An 18,394-nucleotide genomic window follows, 5' to 3' on the forward strand; every position below is an offset into this window, starting at 1 on the left:
GCAATGGGACCCGGAGTGTGATTGGGATTTTTAGTGTGACGCAGCCCCTCGAGCAATGGGGTTTTTCGTGTGGTGCAGCCCCTCGAGCAACGGAGTTTTTGGTGCAATAGGACCCCTCGTGCAGTGGGGTTTTTTGTGTGACATAACCCCTTGTGCAGTGGGGCTGTCGGTGCAATAGGGCCCCTCGTGCAGTGGGGTTTTTGGTGCAATAGGACCCCTCGTGCAGTGGGGTTTTGTGTGTGAGGCAGCCCCTCATGCAATGAGATTGTTGGTGCAATAGGGCCCCTCGAGCAATGGGGTTTTTAGTGTGATGCAGCCCCTTGTGCAATGGGGTCATTGGTGCAATAGGACCCCTCATTCAAGGGGGTCGTTGGTGCAATGAGGCCCCTCATGAGCAGGGGGTTGTTGGTGCAATAGGGCCGCTCGTGCAATGGGGTTTTTCATGCGGTGCAGCCCCTCGTGCACCGGGGCCGTTTTTGTGCTGCAGCCCCTCATGAAAGGGGACATCGCTGTGACAGACCCCTCGTGCTGTGGGGTCACTGATGTGACAGACCCCTGGTGCTGTGGGGTCACTGATGTGACAGACCCCTCGTGTTATGGGGTCACTGATGTGACAGACCCCCTGGTGCTGTGGGGTCACTGATGTGACAGACCCCTGGTGCTATGGGGTCACTGATGTGACAGACCCCTCGTGCTGTGGGGTCTCCCGTGTGACGCACCCCCTCGTGCCCGGAGGTCACCGGGGACAGGGTGACCCCCCTGGGTGGCAGTGCCAGGGCAGGACCCTCGCTGGCTGTGGCAGCTCTGGGGGGGGTCCCTGCCCTGTCACCGGTGCAGGGGGGGGTTCGAGGACCCCCTAACGCCGCGTGTCCCCCCGGCCAGGCGTGGAGGGAAGCCCATGGCCCCCGGACCCCCGGACCGCCCCCGCGCCCAGCCCCGGCCCCGCAGCCCCTAACGCCCCCAGGACCCCCCCGGCCGGCCCCGGGGAGCCCCAGCAGGTACGGGGAGACCGCGGGGAGTGCACCGAGGGCTTGGGGGGTGTTTTGGGGTGCACTGGGGGTGACGAAGGGGGGGCTCTACTGGGGGGGGGGGGGCACATGGGGGGGGATGAATTTTGGGGTGCAGCGAGGCCGAAGGATGGGAAGGGGGTTCCGGGGGGTGCTGAGGGGCTGTGATGGGGAGGGGGCGTTTTGGGGGGTCGCGGGGTCCGGGGGGGGGGCTCCGGGATGGCTTGGAGGGGGCGGGGTGGGGGGAGCTGGGGGCGTGGCCAAAGGCGTGGCGCGGTGTCCGTCAGCGGGGGCGGGAGCTGCTGGGACCAATCAGAGCGCGGGATAGGGAGAGGCCACGCCCCCAGCCCCGCCCCGCCCCCCCGGCGCTCCGGTGCCGCCGCCGCGCGCCCCCGGGACCGGCTCGGGCTGCGGCGGCGGCGGGACCCGGCCCGGCCCCCGGGCCCCGGGCACGGCAGGTACCGGGCACGGCAGGGCCGCGTCCCGGCCGGGGGGAGCGGCCCCGGAGTCCCCCCGGTAGCCCCGGGCACGGCAGCCCCAGGCACGGCGCGCTCGGCAGCTCGGGGGCGGCGGGGACGCGCAGCTGCGGCTCGGGACCGGAGCCGTCCCGCGGGGAGGGGACAGGGGACAGCGGAGGGGGGGGGGGGGGGTGGCCGTGAACGCGGCGGGGAGGGCGGCGGGGGGCACGACACGGTTCGGTGGGCAGGACACGGGCACGTCCCCACGGGCAGGGCACGGACACGGGCACGTCCCCGCGGGCGGGACGCGTACCTGTGGTCACGGCGAGTGCTCGCCACGGGCAGGACGCGGCCGCGTCCCCCACGAGCGCCACTCGTCGCCCCCCCCCCCCCCCCCCCGCCGTGGGCGGGACATGGACCTGTGGTCACAGCGTGTCCCCCGCGGGCAGGACGCGTCCCCCCCGTGCCAGGACACGTCCCCACGGCCGTCGGGGCCATCACGCCACGCTGGGCTCCCCGTGTCCCCCAGCCACCACCACCACCACCACCACCCACTCGCCCCCGATCTGTCCCCCCCTGTCCCGCAGGTCGCCCCCGCGCCGCTGAGCCATGCGGGATCGCCCGGCGCCGTCCCCGCCAGAGCCATGAGCGGCTGCCGCTACAATGGGGGGGTGACACGGCCCCGGGGCCCCCTGAGCTCCTCCGCCCGCACCCCGCAGCCGCTGGAAGGGGAGACGCAGCCGCTGCGCAGCCCCTGCCCGTCCCCGCGCCTCGAGGTGGTGGTGTCCCGGCCGGAGCAGCCCGGGGGAGCGGATCCCGGCCCCGCCGCGACCCCCCCGGGGCAGGATGCGGCCGAGGAGCGGGCGGGGGAGCCGCGGAGGAACCAGAACATCGGCTACAAGCTGGGCCACCGGCGAGCCCTCTTCGAGAAGCGCAAGCGCCTCAGCGATTACGCCCTGATCTTCGGCATGTTCGGCATCGTGGTCATGGTCACCGAGACGGAGCTGTCCTGGGGGGTCTACACCAAGGTTGTGGGGCGGGGTGGGGTGGCCGGAGGGGGGTGAGGGGGCTCAGGGGGTCCGCCCAGGCTCACAGTGGCCCCCTGCCCTCGCAGGAGTCGTCGTATTCGTTTGCACTGAAATGCCTTATCAGCCTCTCCACCCTCATCCTGCTGGGGCTCATCGTCATGTACCACGCCAGGGAGATCCAGGTGAGAGGCGGCCCGGGAGGGTGTCACCAGCGTCGTGTGACCTCGCCGGAGGTGTCAGCAGCCCGGCCTTGTCCCCGTGTCACAGCTGTTCATGGTGGACAACGGCGCGGATGACTGGCGCATCGCCATGACCTACGAGCGCATCTTCTTCATCGCGCTGGAGCTGATCGTGTGCGCCATCCACCCCATCCCCGGGCAGTACCTGTTCACCTGGACGGCGCGCCTGGCCTTCACCTACGCCGCCTCGGTGGCCGACGCCGACGTGGACATCATCCTGTCCATCCCCATGTTCCTGCGGCTCTACCTGATCGGCCGCGTGATGCTCCTGCACAGCAAACTCTTCACCGACGCCTCGTCCCGCAGCATCGGCGCCCTCAACAAGATCAACTTCAACACCCGCTTCGTCATGAAGACCCTCATGACCATCTGCCCCGGCACCGTGCTGCTGGTGTTCAGCATCTCCTCCTGGATCATCGCCGCCTGGACCGTCCGCGTCTGCGAGAGGTGCGGGGACAGCTCCTGGGGGGCGGCGCGGGGTTAGGGGGCGGCTGAGGAGGCACCGGGTGCACCCCGGGGGGATGTTGAGGGGTGGGGAGAGACCCCCACAGTCCTGGCAGACCCCTCTGGTGGGGCTTTTGGGGTTTGTCAAACCAAATCCCCGCTCGTGGGAGGTGGGAGAGGAGCTTTCCCGAGCGCCTCCGTGTCTCCCCGGGATGGGGCAGCTCCTTGTCCGTGGGGTTCTGGTGGGGCTGGGGGTGTCCCAGAGGGGATCGAGGAGCTGGGGGTGTCCCAAAATTGGGTCCTGCAGAGGGGTCTGAGGCAGTGGGGGTCTCACTGAGGGGTCTGAGGAGCTGGGGGTGTGCAGGGGACCAAAATTTGGGGGTCTCACTGAGGGGTCTGAGGAGCTGGAGGTACCAAGGGGACCAAATTTGGGGTTCCACAAGGAAGGTCTGAGAACCTGGGGGTGTCACAGAGGAGACCAAACAGCTGGGGGTGTCAAGGGGACCAAAATTTGGGGTCCCACAGAGAGAACTGAAGAGCTGGGGGTGCCAAGGTGACCAAAAATTTGGGGTCTCACAGAGAGAACCGAAAGGCTGGAGGTGCCCAGGGGACCAAAATTGGGGGTTCCACAGAGAGAACGGAAGAGCTGGGGGTGCCAAGGGGACCAAAACTGGGGTTCCCTCAGAGAGGACCAAAAGTTGGGGGTCCCCCAGAGGGGTTTGAGGAGCTGAAAGTGCCAAGAGGACCAAAAATTGGGGGTCCCACAGAGCGGTCTGAGGAGGCAGTGGGGGTCTCACTGAGGGGACCGAAGAGCTGAAAGTGCCACGGGGGCCAAAATTTGGGGGTCCCACAGGGAGAACCGAAGAGCTGGGGGTGCCAAGGGGACCAAAACCGGGGGTCCCACAGAGAGAACTGAAGAGCTGGGGGTGCCAAGGTGACCAAAATTGGGGTTCCCTCAGAGGGGTCTGAGGCAGTGGGGGTCTCATAGAGAGAACCGAAGAGCTGGGGGTGCCAAGGGGACCAAAAATTTGGGGTCTCACAGAGAGAACCGAAAGGCTGGAGGTGCCCAGGGGACCAAAATTGGGGTTCCCTCAGAGGGGTCTGAGGCAGTGGGGGTCTCACTGAGGTGACCGAAGAGCTGGGGGTGCCAAGGGGACCAAAACTGGGGTTCCCACAGAGAGGACCAAAAGTTGGGGGTCCCACAGAGAGAGCCGAAGAGCTGGGGGTGCCAAGGGGACCAAAACCGGGGGTCCCTCAGAGAGGACCAAAAGTTGGGGGTCCCCCAGAGGGGTTTGAGGAGCTGAAGGTGCCAAGGGGACCAAAAATTGGGGGTCCCGCAGAGAGAACCGAAGAGCTGGGGGTGTCAAGGTGACCAAAATTGGGTTCCTTCAGAGGGGTCTGAGGCAGTGGGGGTCTCACTGAGGGGACTGAAGAGCTGAAGGTGCCAAGGAGACCAAAAATTGGGGGTCTCGCAGGGAGAACCGAAGAGCTGGGGGTGCCAAGGTGACCAAAATTGGGGGTCCCTCAGAGAGGACCAAAAGTTGGGGGTCCCACAGAGAGAACCGAAGAGCTGGGGGTGCCAAGGGGACCAAAAATTTGGGGTCTCACAGAGAGAACCGAAAGGCTGGAGGTGCCCAGGGGACCAAAATTTGGGCTCCCTCAGAGGGGTCTGAGGCAGCGGGGGTCTCACTGAGGGGACCGAAGAGCTGGGGGTGCCAAGGGGACCAAAACTGGGGTTCCCTCAGAGAGGACCAAAAGTTGGGGGTCCCCCAGAGGGGTTTGAGGAGCTGAAAGTGCCAAGAGGACCAAAAATTGGGGGTCCCACAGAGCGGTCTGAGGAGGCAGTGGGGGTCTCACTGAGGGGACCGAAGAGCTGAAAGTGCCACGGGGGCCAAAATTTGGGGGTCCCACAGGGAGAACCGAAGAGCTGGGGGTGCCAAGGGGACCAAAACCGGGGGTCCCACAGAGAGAACTGAAGAGCTGGGGGTGCCAAGGTGACCAAAATTGGGGTTCCCTCAGAGGGGTCTGAGGCAGTGGGGGTCTCACTGAGGTGACCGAAGAGCTGGGGGTGCCAAGGGGACCAAAAATTGGGGGTCTCGCAGGGAGAACCGAAGAGCTGGGGGTGCCAAGGGGACCAAAAATTTGGGGTCTCACAGAGAGAACCGAAAGGCTGGAGGTGCCCAGGGGACCAAAATTTGGGCTCCCTCAGAGGGGTCTGAGGCAGCGGGGGTCTCACTGAGGGGACCGAAGAGCTGAAAGTGCTCAGGGCACCAAAACCGGGGTTCCCTCAGCGGGGACCGAAATTGGGGGGTCCCTCCGAGGGGTCCCCCGCGGGCCGTCCCCGCGCTCCTCCGCCGCTGCCCGCGGGATGCCGGCGATGTCCCCGCCGCGCCCCCCGCCCCTGCTGGCCCCGGTGCCCCCCGACCCCCCCAGCCCCCTCCCCATCCCCCCAAGCCCCGGGGGCGCGCATTAACCGCTCTTGTTTTCCCTCCCTGCCCGCTCTGCTGCTTGCAGGGACAAACTGTGAGTGACCGCAGGGACCGCCCCCCCCCCCCCCCCCCCCGCCCCAGGCTTGTGCTTCCCGGAATTCCCAGAATTTAGGATTAGCTGCAGCCGGCGGCGGGGTGGGGACACGGAAAGGGGTCGGAGTCCTTTTCCACTTGGAACCTCAGCAGCTGCTCCTGTTCCCACCCCCAGCTGGAGTTTGGGGACTTCCGTGGTGCCTTTTGGGGGATTTTCGGAAGGGTTCTGGAAGGGGAAACCTCACAAGGAGCTGCTGGGTCCTGCTCGCTTTTTGGGAGTCTCCAAAGGGGGTTTTTTGGTGGTGGTGGTGGTGGTGTTGGTTATTCCTGGGTTTTGATTTTGTCCCCTCGCGTTTCCCCTCATCCTCGCCCCCCCCCCACCCCCCCTCTCCGCACGTTTTGGGGTCCTGGAGGGAATCCCGGGTGTTCCTTGGGAATGGGGAGCTCTGCAGGGCCTGGGAAATGTCCCCGTGGTTGTCACCTCCCCCCCCACCCCGGGGTGTCCCCAGCACGTCCCCGCCGTGTCCCTCGGTGCCGGGTGAGGTTCCAAGCCCAAAGCGGGTTGGGATGCAGCAATCCTAAATTCCTGGCGCTTGAGAGCCGCCCCTGCCGCCCCGGCTTGCTCCTGTGTCCCCCTTCCCTTTCCCCACCCCATTTTCCCGTTCCTCATCCCATTTTCCCCTTTTGGACTCCATTTTCCCATCTCCCACCCCATTTTCCCCTTTTTTGACCCCATTTTCCCCTTTTTAACCTCGTTTCCCCCCCTTTTTGACCCCATTTCCCTGCTTCCCACCCCATTTCCCTGCTTCCCCACCCCATTTTCCCTTTTTTAACCCCATTTCCCCCCTTTTTGACCCCATTTCCCTGCTTCCCATCCCATTTCCCTTTTCCCCACCTCATTTCCCTTTTCCCCACCCCATTTCCCTTTTCCCCACCCCATTTCCCTGCTTCCCACCCCATTTTCCCATCTCCCACCCCATTTTCCCTTTTTAACCCCATTTCCCCCCTTTTGGACCCCATTTCCCTGCTTCCCACCCCATTTCCCCTTTCCCCACCCCATTTCCCTTTTCCCCACCTCATTTTCCCCTTTTTAACCCCATTTCCCCCCTTTTTGACCCCATTTCCTTGCTTCCCATCCTATTTCCCACTCCTCATCCCATTTTCCCTTTTTTGACCCCGTTTTCCCCTTTATGACCCCATTTCCCTGCTTCCCATCCCATTTTCCCCACTCCCACCCCATTTCCCCTACTCCCCATCCCATTTCCCCATCTCCCAATTTTCCCCTTCCCACCCCATTTTCCCTTTTTTAACCCCGTTTTCCCCTTTTGACCCCATTTCCCTGCTTCCCACCCCATTTCCCCTTTCCCCACCCCATTTTCCCTTTTTGACCCCGTTTTCCCCCTTTTGGACCCCATTTTCCTACTTCCCATCCCATTTTCCCCTTTCCCCATCCCATTTCCCTGTCTCCCAATTTTCCCGTTCCCCACCCCATTTTCTCTTTTTTAACCCCATTTTCCCTTTTTTGACCCCGTTTTCCCCTTTTTGGTCCCCATTTTCCTGGTTCCCATCCCATTTTCCCCTTTTTGACCCCGTTTTCCCCTTTTTTGACCCCGTTTTCCCCCTTTTTGACCCCATTTTCCCATCTCCCACCCCATTTTCCCTACTCCCCATCCCATTTCCCCGTCTCCCAATTTTCCCTTTCCCACCCCATTTTCCCTTTTTTAACCCCATTTCCCCCCCTTTGAACCCATTTCCCTGCTTCCCATCCCATTTCCCCTTTCCCACCCCATTTTCCCACTCCTCATCCCATTTTCCCTTTTTTGACCCCGTTTTCCCCCTTTCCACCCCATTTTCCCCTTTTTAACCCCATTTCCCCCCTTTTTGACCCCATTTCCCAGCTTCCCCACCCCATTTTCCCTTTTTTAATCCCATTTCCCCCCTTTTTAACCCCCTTTCCCTGCTTCCCACCCCATTTCCCCTTTCCCCACCCCATTTCCCCTTTCCCCACCCCCTTTTCCCCTTTTTGACCCCATTTTCCCCTTTTTGACCCCATTTTCCCCTTTTTAACCTCGTTTCCCCCCTTTTTGACCCCCTTTCCCTGCTTCCCATCCCATTTCCCTTTTCCCCACCCCATTTTCCTTTTTTAACCCCATTTCCCCCCCTTTTTGACCCCATTTCCCAGCTTCCCACCCCATTTCCCCTTTCCCCACCCCATTTCCCCTTTCCCCACCCCATTCTCCCTTTTTTGACCCTGTTTCCCCCTTTTTGACCCCATTTTCCCCTTTTTGACCCCATTTTCCCCTTTTTAACCTCGTTTCCCCCCTTTTTGACCCCATTTCCCTGCTTCCCATCCCATTTCCCTTTTCCCCACCCCATTTCCCTTTTCCCCACCCCATTTCCCTTTTCCCCACCTCATTTTCCCCTTTTTAACCCCATTTCCCCCCTTTTGGACCCCATTTCCCTGCTTCCCACCCCATTTTCCCCTTTCTCCGCCCCATTTTCCCTTTTTTAACCCCATTTCCCCCCTTTTGGACCCCATTTCCCTGCTTCCCATCCCATTTCCCCTTTCCCCACCCCATTTCCCCCCTTTTGGACCTCATTTCCCTGCTTCCCACCCCATTTCCCCTTTCCCCACCCCATTTCCCCTTTCCCCACCCCATTTCCCCCCTTTTGGACCCCATTTCCCTGCTTCCCACCCCATTTCCCCTTTCCCCACCCCATTTCCCCTTTTTAACCCCATTTCCCCCCTTTTGGACCCCATTTCCCTGCTTCCCACCCCATTTTCCCCTTTCCCCACCCCATTTCCCCTTCTCCCCGCATGTCCCTGTCCCCTTGCCCGGCTTGGCCGCTGCTCCGTGTCCCCCGGCCGGACTCGTGCCCACCCCGGCTGTCCCTCGGGGAAGGGAGGGAGGGCGGTGGCACCGCTGGCGTTTGTGCCACCGCAACCTCACGGTGCCCCCCACTGCCCTCCCGCTGTCACCCTGCGCCTTTTGGGGACAGAGGTGGCTTCTCCCTGCTTGTCCCCTCATTCTCCTCAACCCCATTCCCATCCCCACGGTCTCCCCAATTCCAGCTTGGGGACAGCACCCCCCCCCCCCCCAAAAAAAAAAAACCCCACAGCAGCAGCACACGGAGTGGGGGCGGGGAGGGAGGGGATGAAGGGGATTTGGTGACAACAACGGTGACAACACCCTGGGCAGGTACCACGACAAGCAGGAGGTGACCAGCAACTTTTTGGGGGCCATGTGGCTGATCTCCATCACCTTCCTGTCCATCGGCTACGGGGACATGGTGCCCCACACCTACTGCGGCAAGGGCGTCTGCCTGCTCACCGGCATCATGGTGAGCGCGGGGACGGGGCTGGGGGACAGACACGGCCACCTCGGCGTGTCCCCCTCAGCCCCAGCGCTGTCCCCCACCCCCGCAGGGCGCCGGCTGCACCGCCTTGGTGGTGGCCGTGGTGGCCAGGAAGCTGGAGCTGACCAAAGCGGAGAAACACGTCCACAACTTCATGATGGACACGCAGCTCACCAAGCGGGTGAAAAAAAGCCCCCAAAACCTCCCCCCCCCCCCAAAAAAAACCCCCCCCGTTCTTGTCTCCATCCGTGGCTAATTCCCGGGATTTGGTGCTTTTTCCAGGTGAAAAATGCTGCTGCCAACGTACTCAGGGAAACGTGGCTCATCTACAAACACACCAAGCTGGTGAAGAAGATCGACCATGCCAAAGTTCGGAAACACCAGCGTAAGTTCCTCCAAGCCATCCATCAGTAAGTGCCAAAGCTTTTCCTGCTTCCTACCAGCAACCCCGCGCCGAGGTTGTTGTTCCCGGCGGGAATGCTCGGGGTGGAGTCCCCGTCCTCATCCCTCCCCCCCGCCCCGGGTGGGAGCCAGGTGGTCCCGGTGTGGTGGCCTGGTCACTTGTTGGCTGTCGGTGTCACCGTGCCGGCCGTCTCTGCTGCTGTTGTGTTCTTCTGGCTTTGTTCTCTGTCCCCTTCTTGTCCCCATTCCCTGTCCTTGGCCCATTCCTTGGCCCCATTCCTTGTCCCTCATTCCCACTGTCCTGCTCCCCTGTCCTTATCCTCTATCCTATTCTTGTCCCCTGTCCTTGTCCCCATTCCTTGTCCCCATTCCTTGTCCCCTGTCCTCATCCTCTATCCTGTTCTTGTCCCCTGTCCCTGTCCTGTCCCCATTCCTTGTCCCCTGTCCTTGTCCTCTATCCCGTTCTTGGTCCCTGTCCCCATTCCTTGTCCTCTGTCCTCATCCTCTATCCTATTCTTGTCCCCTGTCCCTGTCCTGTCCCCATTCCTTGTCCCTTGTCCCTCATTCCCACTGTCCTGCTCCCCTGTCCTCGTCCTCTATTCCATTCTTGTCCCCATTCCTTGTCCCCATTCCCTGTCCCTGTCCCCATTCCTTGTCCCCTGTCCTCGTCCTCTATCCCATTCTTGTCCCCTGTCCTTGTCCCCATTCCTTGTCCCCATTCCTTGTCCTTTGTCCTCTATCCCATTCTTGTCCCCTGTCCTTGTCCCCATTCCTTGTCCCTATTCCTTGTCCTTTGTCCTCTATCGCATTCTTGTCCCCTGTCCTTGTCCCCATTCCTTGTCCCCATTCCTTGTCCTTTGTCCTCTATCCCATTCTTGTCCCCATTCCTTGTCCCCATTCCTTGTCCCTATTCCTTGTCCCCTGTCCTCACCCTCTATCCCATTCTTGTCCCCATTCCTTGTCCCATTCCCTGTCCCTGTCCCCATTCCTTGTCCCCTGTCCTTGTCCCCTGTCCTTGTCCTCTGTCCTCTATCCCGTTCTTGTCCCCATTCCTTGTCCCCTGTCCTCACCCTCTATCCCATTCTTGTCCCTATTCATTGTCCCCATTCCCTGTCCTTGTCCCCATTCCTTGTACCCGTCCTTGTCCTTTGTCCTCTATCCTATTCTTGTCCCCATTCCTTGTCCCGAATCCCTGTCCCCATTCCTTGTCCCCTGTCCTTGTCCTCTGTCCTCTATCCCGTTCTTGTCCCCTGTCCTCATCCTCTATCTCATTCCTTGTCCCCATTCCCTGTCCTTGTCCCCATTCCTTGTCCCCATTCCTTGTCCCCTGTCCTCATCCTCTATCTCATTCCTTGTCCCCATTCCCTGTCCTTGTCCCCATTCCTTGTCCCCATTCCTTGTCCCCTGTCCTCACCCTCTATCCCGTTCTTCTCCCCCATTCCTTGTTCCCCTGTCCATCATTCCCACTGTCCCACTGCCCTGTCCTTGTCCCCTGTCCCATTCTTGTGCCCTGTCCTTTTTTTCCATCCCCACTGGCCCCATCCCCACTGGCCCCATCCCCTGTTCCATCCCAGTCCTCCTGTCCCATTCCCATCCCCCATCCCCCATCCTGTCCTTGTCCCCTGTCCTTGTCCTCCATCCCCTGTCCCATCCCCATCCCCCTCCCCTCTCCCTGCCCTTCTCCCCCACCTCTGCCATCCCCTGTCCCCGTGGGACCCTCTCCCACCCCAATCCCACCGCGGTTAATTGCCTGTCCCCAATTAACAACCTTTGACCTCACTGTGACCGCATCCCTCATCCTGGGGGAGCAGAACCGCGGGGCCGTCACCCCCCTGCTACCTCCGGCTTTGGGGTGGGCTGTGGGGTGTGACCAGGCCGGGGCTGGCAGGGACAGGGGGGGTCCTTTTGGGGTGGGGGTGGTGGCGCTGCTCCGCTGGCCCCTCGGAATTAAACCTTTGTTTTGTCTCTGTTCCGCCCCAAACCTGCAGAGCTCAGAAGTAAGTGCCCCCCTCCCTGCCCTCCTCCCCCCAGCTTTGCATGGGCTCTGGCTGCCAAATTTTGGGGGTGGGGGACACCCCAAAACTCAGGGGGACCCCCAAAACTCAGGGGGACCCCCCAAAACTCGGTGTGACCCCCCACAACTCGGTGTGACCCTCCCCACCCCCGGGGGCTGTTTTGGGGTGAGAGGCTGCGCTCGCTTGGAGGGGTTGCACGTTTGGGGTCAGGGGCTGCATGGGCGAGGCCAGGGGGGGTTCGTGGCGGGGTGACAACACTCACAGGGCTGTCCCCAACCCTGTGGCCGTCCCCACAGGCTGAGGAGTGTGAAGATGGAGCAGCGCAAGCTCAACGACCAGGCCAACACCTTGGTGGACCTGGCCAAGGTGAGCCCGGCTGGGGACGCTTTGCAGCCACCCCATTTTGTTGTGGGGTCAGATCCACCCCTGACCCCCCTAAATCTGAGCATCCCCCCCCCTCCCCCAGACCCAGAACGTGATGTACGACATGGTGTCGGAGCTGCAGGAGCGCCACGAGGACCTGGAGAAGCGGCTGGGAGCGCTGGAGAGCAAACTGGAGGCGCTGGGGCTGAGCCTGCTGGCGCTGCCGGGGCTCGTCAGCCAAGCCCTGGGCCAGCAGCAGCGGGAGCTGCTCGGGGCGTGGCCCCCCCGCCTCTGCTCCGCCACCGCCCCCTGCACCCCCACCCGGGCCCCCTCCCGAGCCGCCCCCGACAGCCCCCGGCCCGCCTCGGATAGTGGGTGAGAGGTGGGGGGTGCTGGGGACACCCCCGTGTCCCCCCTCTGTCACCTCAGATAGAGGGTGGGGGGTGCTGGGGGCACCCCCGTGTCCCCCTCTGTCACCTCAGATAGAGGGTGGGGGGTGCTGGGGGCACCCCCGTGTCCCCTTTGGTCACCTCAGATAGAGGGTGGGGGGTGCTGGGGACACCCCCATGTCCCGTTCTGTCCCCCCCTCACCCCTTTGGACTGTGGATAATGGGGTGGGGGGGCTGGGGGAGCATCCAGGGGTCCCCTTCTGTCCCCACCCCCCAGGTCTGAGAGCGGTGGGGACACCCAGGGGTCCCCCCTCTGTCACCTCCCCCTACCTCGGGTAGTGGGTGACGGGGTGGGGGCGTGGTGGGGACACCCCCATGTCCCCTTCTGTCCCCCCCCCACCCCTTTGGACTGCGGATAATGGGGTGGGGGGGCTTTGGGGAGACACCCCCAGCCCCCTTTGTGCCCCCCTCACCTCCCGGGACAGTGGGTGAGGACTGCGGGGGGGGGAGTCTTGGGGACACCCCCATGTCCCCTTCTGTCACCTCTGCACCCCTTTGGACTGTGGATAATGGGGTGGGGGGACTTGGGGGTCACCCCCAGCCCCCTTTGTGCCCCCCACCCTCCCTCCTCACCCTCGGGACGGCAGTTTTGGGGTGCAGAGGGGGGGTCACAGATCCCTTTGTGCCCCCCACCCTCCTCACCCTCAGGACGGCGGTTTTGGGGTGCAGAGGGGGGGGTCACAGCTCCCTTTGTGCCCCCCAGCCTCCTCACCCTCAGGACGGCTGTTTTGGGGTGCAGAGGGGGGGTCCCAGCTCCCTTTGTGCCCCCTCCTCACCCCCAGGCCCGGCAGCTCTGGGGTGGGTGCAGGATAGGGGGGGTGTGGGGAGTCCCAGCTCCCTTTGTGCCCCCCACCCTCCCTCCTCACCCGCGGGACGGGCGGTTTTGGGGTGCAGGGGAGGGGACCGGGGGGGTCCCGGGGGGGGCCCCGTTAATGTCTGGCCATCGTGTGGCTGATCTCAGTAGCTTTGTTCTGTAAAGCCCTGTATAAACTTCCTGCGTTCACTGTGCTGGCCTCAGGCTGGACCCCGGGACCCCCCTCCCCACCAAAAAAAACACCCCCAGACCCCCCCACCCCTCCCCAAAACCTCCCCCGGCCGCTGGGAGCTGAGCCGAGCCTCCAGGAAGGCTTTTTTTTGGGGGGGGGGGGGGTGGGACGCTCTGGGGGAGGGGGACAAGGGACAGAGGGGACAAGCCAGGACAACCCTGAGTGGTTTTGGGGGGGAGGGGGAGGTCCAGGGTTGTGTCCCCCCCCCCTTCTCCGGGGGTGGGGTGGGGGTTGGGGGGGTGACCCCCGTGGTGAGAGCAGGGCTGAGCCCAGGGTGGTGGTGGGGGGGGGGGATTTTTGGTTTTTTTTGGGGGGGTGGAGGGGTTTGGGGGGACAATTCCTGGCTCTGCCCCGAAGTGACCTTGGCGAAGTCACGTCACCTCTCTGTGCCTCAGTTTCCCCCCTCTGTAAAATGGGGAGGGGGGGTGGGAGGGGGGCGGATTTTTTTCGGGGGAGGGGGCCGAGGTTGGGGGCTGGGAGGGGGGGGGGCCACCAACCAGAAATCCCTGGATGCAATACTGAGCCCAGCCCCCACCCCCAAAAGGGGGGCCACGACCCCTCCCCCCCCTCAACCCTGAACCCACCCCCTCCCCCACACATCGTTCTGCTCCCCCCGGTGGGGGGAGGGGGTCGTGGGGGGGTTTTTGGGGGGTTTTGGGGTGGTTTTGGGGGGGCTGAGGCGCGCATTAAAGGAGCCTGAACTGGACGCGTCGCTCTCTGCTCGCCCTGGGCGGGGTTTGGGGCGGTTTTTTGGGGGGATTTTGGGGGTTTTGTTTTTAATCCCGGGTGACAAAACCCCACGGGGAGGGCTGGGGGGGGGGAGGGTGACACCCCCCAAATGGGGCAGTTTGGGGTGGAGGGGGAAGGGGAGGTTATGGGGGACCCCAGCCCCTTTTGTAGCCCCGGGGAGGGCGGGGGGACGCTCAGGGGTGGTGGCCCCATGGTGGCCACGTGGGGCCCCGTGTGACAATTTGGGGGTGGCCCAATGAGGCTGTCAATGATTAACCCGCGGTGCCTGGCGGTGGTGGCGGTGCCTGGTGGCACCGGTGGTGGCACCGGTGGTGGCACCGGGGGAGCAGCCGGGGGACATCGCGCTGGGTGCCAGGGTCCCGTGTGTCCCCTCCCCAGGCGGTGGCGGGGACAGGAGGGGACACGGAGCGCCCACGAGGGGTCCCTGGGGGTCACCAGGGGGTGTTTCCCACTCATCCCAGTCCAAACTGGGAGCGACTGGGACGTGCTGGCTGCGCTGGAAGCGACATCCCGGGGGACACCGTGGCCTCGCGGTGCCACCGGGAAGGGATGGCTGCAGGTGCCCCGCGGGGGAAACTGAGGCACGGCACCGCTGGCCCCGTGCCCGGGGGTCGCTGTGTCACTCCAGGGGTGGCCTGGAAGCGCCAGGACACCCTCGGGGGTCTCACGGCCCCCAGGAGCGGGGACATCCCCGCGTGGTCCCCGCCGTGTCCCCCGGTACGGCGACAACGCCACCTCACCCTCGTCCCTGGCGTCGCGACGCCGCTGCCAGCCCGTGCCAGGCGCGTCACCTTCGAGGACGAGGTGGTGACAGCGCGGGGGAGGGCGCAGGAGAAGCCGGGGGACAGCGCTGTGTCCCCAAAAGTGTCACCGCGGCCGGGCGCTGTGTCCCCAGAAGTGTCACCGTCGCCAGGCGCCGTCGCGGACTACGTGGCGTAAGTGGCTGCTCGGGGACGGCGACAGGGCTGTCACAGCCCCTCAGGGACGCCCCGCGAGGGTCCCGGGGGTGTGGCGGACCCCCAACGCCACGCTGGTGGCTTTTTGGGCTGCAGGAGGTACCCCGCGATCCGGAGCCCCCGGCAGCGGGCCGGGTACCTGGGGGTGTTCCAGGACCAGCGCCAGGAATTCCGGGATCTGCTCCGGGAGCTCCGTGACACTCGGCACCCTCCGGGCAGCACGGTGGGTCCCCGGAGGGGTCACCGGGGGGGGGGGGGGGGGTGCGGTGAGGGGACAGAGGGGACACCCGCAGGCTCTGGTGGCACCGGGAGGGGTTGGGGGTGGTGAGGTGACAAAGGGGACACTCCCAGGCTCTGATGGCACCGGGAGGGGTTGGGTGTGGTGAGGGGACAGAGGGGACACCCGCAGGCTCTGGTGGCACCGGGAGGGAGGGGACAGAGGGGACACTCGCAGGGTCTGGTGGCACCGGGAGGGGTTCGGTGTGATAAGGGGACACCCGGAGGCTCTGGTGGCACCGGCAGGGGGTTGGGTGGCATGAGGGGACAAAGGGGACGCCCTCAGGGTCTGGTGACACCAGGAGGGGTTGGGTGGCATGAGGGGACAAAGGGGACGCCCTCAGGGTCTGGTGACACCAGGAGGGGTTGGGTGGCATGAGGGGACAAAGGGGACGCCCGCTGGGTCTGGTGGCACCGGGAGGGGTTCGGTGTGATAAGGGGACACCCGGAGGCTCTGGTGGCACCGGGAGGGAGGGGACAGAGGGGACACCCCCAGGCTCTGGTGGCACCGGGAGGGGTTGGGTGTGATAAGGGGACAGAGGGGACACCCGCAGGCTCTGGTGGCACCAGGAGGGGTTGGGTGGCATGAGGGGGACAAAGGGGACACCCCCAGGCTCTGGTGGCACCAGGAGGGGTTGGGTGTGATAAGAGGACACCCGGAGGCTCTGGTGGCACCAGGAGGGAGGGGACAGAGGACACCCCCAGGCTCTGGTGGCACCGGGAGGGGGTTGGGTGGCATGAGGGGACAAAGGGGACGCCCTCAGGGGCTGGTGACACCAGCAGGGGTTGGGTGGCATGAGGGGACACCCGCAGGGGCTGGTGACACCAGGAGGGGGTTGGGTGTGATAAGGGGACACCCCCAGGCTCTGGTGGCCCCAGGCAACACCGGGCAGCTCCTAGAAAAATCCAGGAGCTCTGGAATTCCACGGCTGCGCCCCGCGGGGATATTTTGCCTCCCTGGAAGCTCTGGAATTGTCCCCGAGCTCCCCCAGATTTGTCACCTGAACCACCCCCCCCCCCCCGGGCCCGCGGGATGGGGACACCGCAGCGCTGAGAGCTCGGGGTCAGTTTTGGGGGATCCGGAGGGATCCCCTGGACATTCCCGGCGGGATCCCCTGGACATTCCCGGCGGGATTCTCGCAGGATCCATCCCGGCTGCAGAAGCAGCGGCGCTGTGAGTACCTCAAGGAGAAGCTGTCGCACCTCAAGGCGCGGATCCGCGACTACGACCGCGCCAGCCCCGCTGCCTCCTGAGCCGGCGACAACCGGCGACAACCGGCGACAACCGGCGACAACCCCGGGCCACCCCGAGGGCTGGGCAGGGGGTGGCGGTGTCATTGCACCCCCCGGTTTGGGGCTTTTTGGGGAGCCTCGGGGGGGTGCCGACCCCCTTTTTGTACCCCTGGATGTGTCGCTCGTCCCCCGTGGGAATTGGGGACCCCCCCCTCGTGAAGGGGGGGAAGGTTTTAATTTAATAATTAGGACTCGTTAATTGGTGGTGCTTGTGAGGTTTTTTTTTTTTGGGGGGGGGTCTCCAGGCTTTTTGGGGGGGTCTTCACGTCCCTCTTGGGGACACCCTGGGGGGGGGAAAGGAGGGGACCCCCCCGCTCCGTCCCCACCACCCTTGGGGACCCTCCTGTCCCAAATTTCCCCCTTTTATCACCCTCCAATTTAATCCCCCCCCCCCCTTTTATCTCACCCCCCAATTTTCCCCGGTGCTGCCCCCTCCCCTTTTTTAACCCCTCCCTGCCCGGAGGCGGCCCCGGTGCCCCCCCCGCCCTCCCCGGGGGCGGGACCCGGGGCCGGTCCCCGCAGCGCCGCCGCCGCCGCCGCCGCCGCCGCTCCCGGCTGCCATTTTAAGGTGAACAAAGCGGCGGAGGAGGCGGCAGGTGAGTGGCTCCGCGGCCGCGGGACCCCCCGGTACCGGCACCGGTACCGGCAGCGAGGGCCGAGCGCGGTCTCGGAACGGGAGGGAGCACCGGGAGGGGAGGTTCGTCCTTCCCCGCCGCCCCACCGGCACCGGGGGCCCCACCGGGCTTCCCTCCGGTACCGGGGTGTCTACCGGAACGCAGGTCCCCGCCGGTACCGGCTACGGGATTCCAAAGCGGTACCGGGGTCCTCACTGGCACCGGGGGCCACACCGGGTCCACACCGGTACCGGGGTCCTCACTGGTACCGGGGGCCACACCGGGCTTCCGTCCGGTACCGGCGTCTCTACCGGAACGCAGGTCCCCGCCGGTACCGGCTACGGGATTCCAAGGCGGTACCGGGGTCCTCACTGGTACCGGGGGCCACACCGGGTTCACACCGGTACCGGGGTCCCCGCCGGTACCGGGGGCCACACCGGGCTTCTCTCCGGTACCGGGGTCCCCGCCGGTACCCGGATTCCAGCGCGGTACCGGGGTCCCCACCGGGTGCACACCGGTACCGGCGGCCGAACCCCGCAGCGGTACCGGGGTCCCCAACAGCACCGAAATCCCCTCCGCGCTCCCTCCCCACCGGTCCCGGAGCCTTCACCGGCACCGCGGCTCCTCCCGGTGTCCCCGCAGCGGGGAAGGGACCCCCGAGCCCCCAGCCCTGTCCCCTCCCCGCCGCCACCGGGGACACCGCGCTCCGGTCACCGCTCCGGGGGGCTCCCGGTGGGCTCAGACCGCGGGATCCCACGGGGATTGCGGGATTTGGGGTTTATAGGATTGGAGCACCGCCACTCTTGGACACCCCCAAAGCCCCGCCGGTGCCCGCCCTTACCGGGGGGTCCTCCCCGCCCCTCCCGGAGGTCCGAGCAAATCCCGGTCCGGCCGGAACGGGCTCCCGGCTGGGTTTTCCCACAGGGATCCGGTTTTCCCCGGCGCTGCTCCTCACTCCGGGCTCTCCTGTGGGGTCCCCACATTGATTTTGAGACCACCCCCCCCCCCCCCAAATTTTTCCAGCCGGGATTCGCCGCGTTCCTCAGGGCTGTGCCTCACGTGCCCTCTGTAATTATTATTATTATTATTTCGAAAATTACTGTTTTTTCTTTCATGAGCATTATTTTTCTCGCCATTATTTCCGTTTTTAATCCACCCCCCCCCCCGGATCAGCT

At 64.5% G+C, this 18,394-nt stretch overlaps 2 protein-coding genes across 5 annotated transcripts; both read left to right on the plus strand.

Annotated features, from left to right (window-relative positions):
• Positions 1–958: 958 nt before the first annotated feature.
• Positions 959–13,288, plus strand: KCNN1 (potassium calcium-activated channel subfamily N member 1). 4 transcript variants are annotated; one of them, XM_048288216.1, is made up of 12 exons: positions 959–998; positions 2,053–2,493; positions 2,580–2,675; positions 2,761–3,179; positions 5,691–5,699; positions 8,899–9,040; positions 9,126–9,236; positions 9,338–9,465; positions 11,446–11,454; positions 11,769–11,838; positions 11,939–12,961; positions 13,113–13,288. In XM_048288216.1, exons 2-11 carry the CDS (start codon positions 2,110–2,112, stop codon positions 12,212–12,214), a joined length of 1,644 nt encoding a protein of 547 aa, XP_048144173.1. In that variant the 5' UTR covers positions 959–998; positions 2,053–2,109; the 3' UTR covers positions 12,215–12,961; positions 13,113–13,288. The 4 variants fall into 4 exon arrangements, with proteins under 4 accessions (XP_048144173.1, XP_048144175.1, XP_048144174.1 ...); XM_048288218.1 differs by lacking the exon at positions 11,446–11,454 and having other exon boundaries at positions 11,939–13,288; XM_048288217.1 differs by lacking the exon at positions 5,691–5,699 and having other exon boundaries at positions 11,939–13,288.
• A 1,058-nt stretch (positions 13,289–14,346) lies between these two features.
• Positions 14,347–16,798, plus strand: OCEL1 (occludin/ELL domain containing 1). Its single transcript, XM_048288293.1, has 3 exons — positions 14,347–15,015; positions 15,133–15,259; positions 16,456–16,798. Exons 1-3 carry the CDS (start codon positions 14,630–14,632, stop codon positions 16,564–16,566), a joined length of 624 nt encoding a protein of 207 aa, XP_048144250.1. The 5' UTR covers positions 14,347–14,629; the 3' UTR covers positions 16,567–16,798.
• Positions 16,799–18,394: the final 1,596 nt, after the last annotated feature.

Source organism: Corvus hawaiiensis, chromosome 28 (assembly GCF_020740725.1).
Source record: "Corvus hawaiiensis isolate bCorHaw1 chromosome 28, bCorHaw1.pri.cur, whole genome shotgun sequence".
Taxonomy (NCBI): domain Eukaryota; kingdom Metazoa; phylum Chordata; class Aves; order Passeriformes; family Corvidae; genus Corvus; species Corvus hawaiiensis.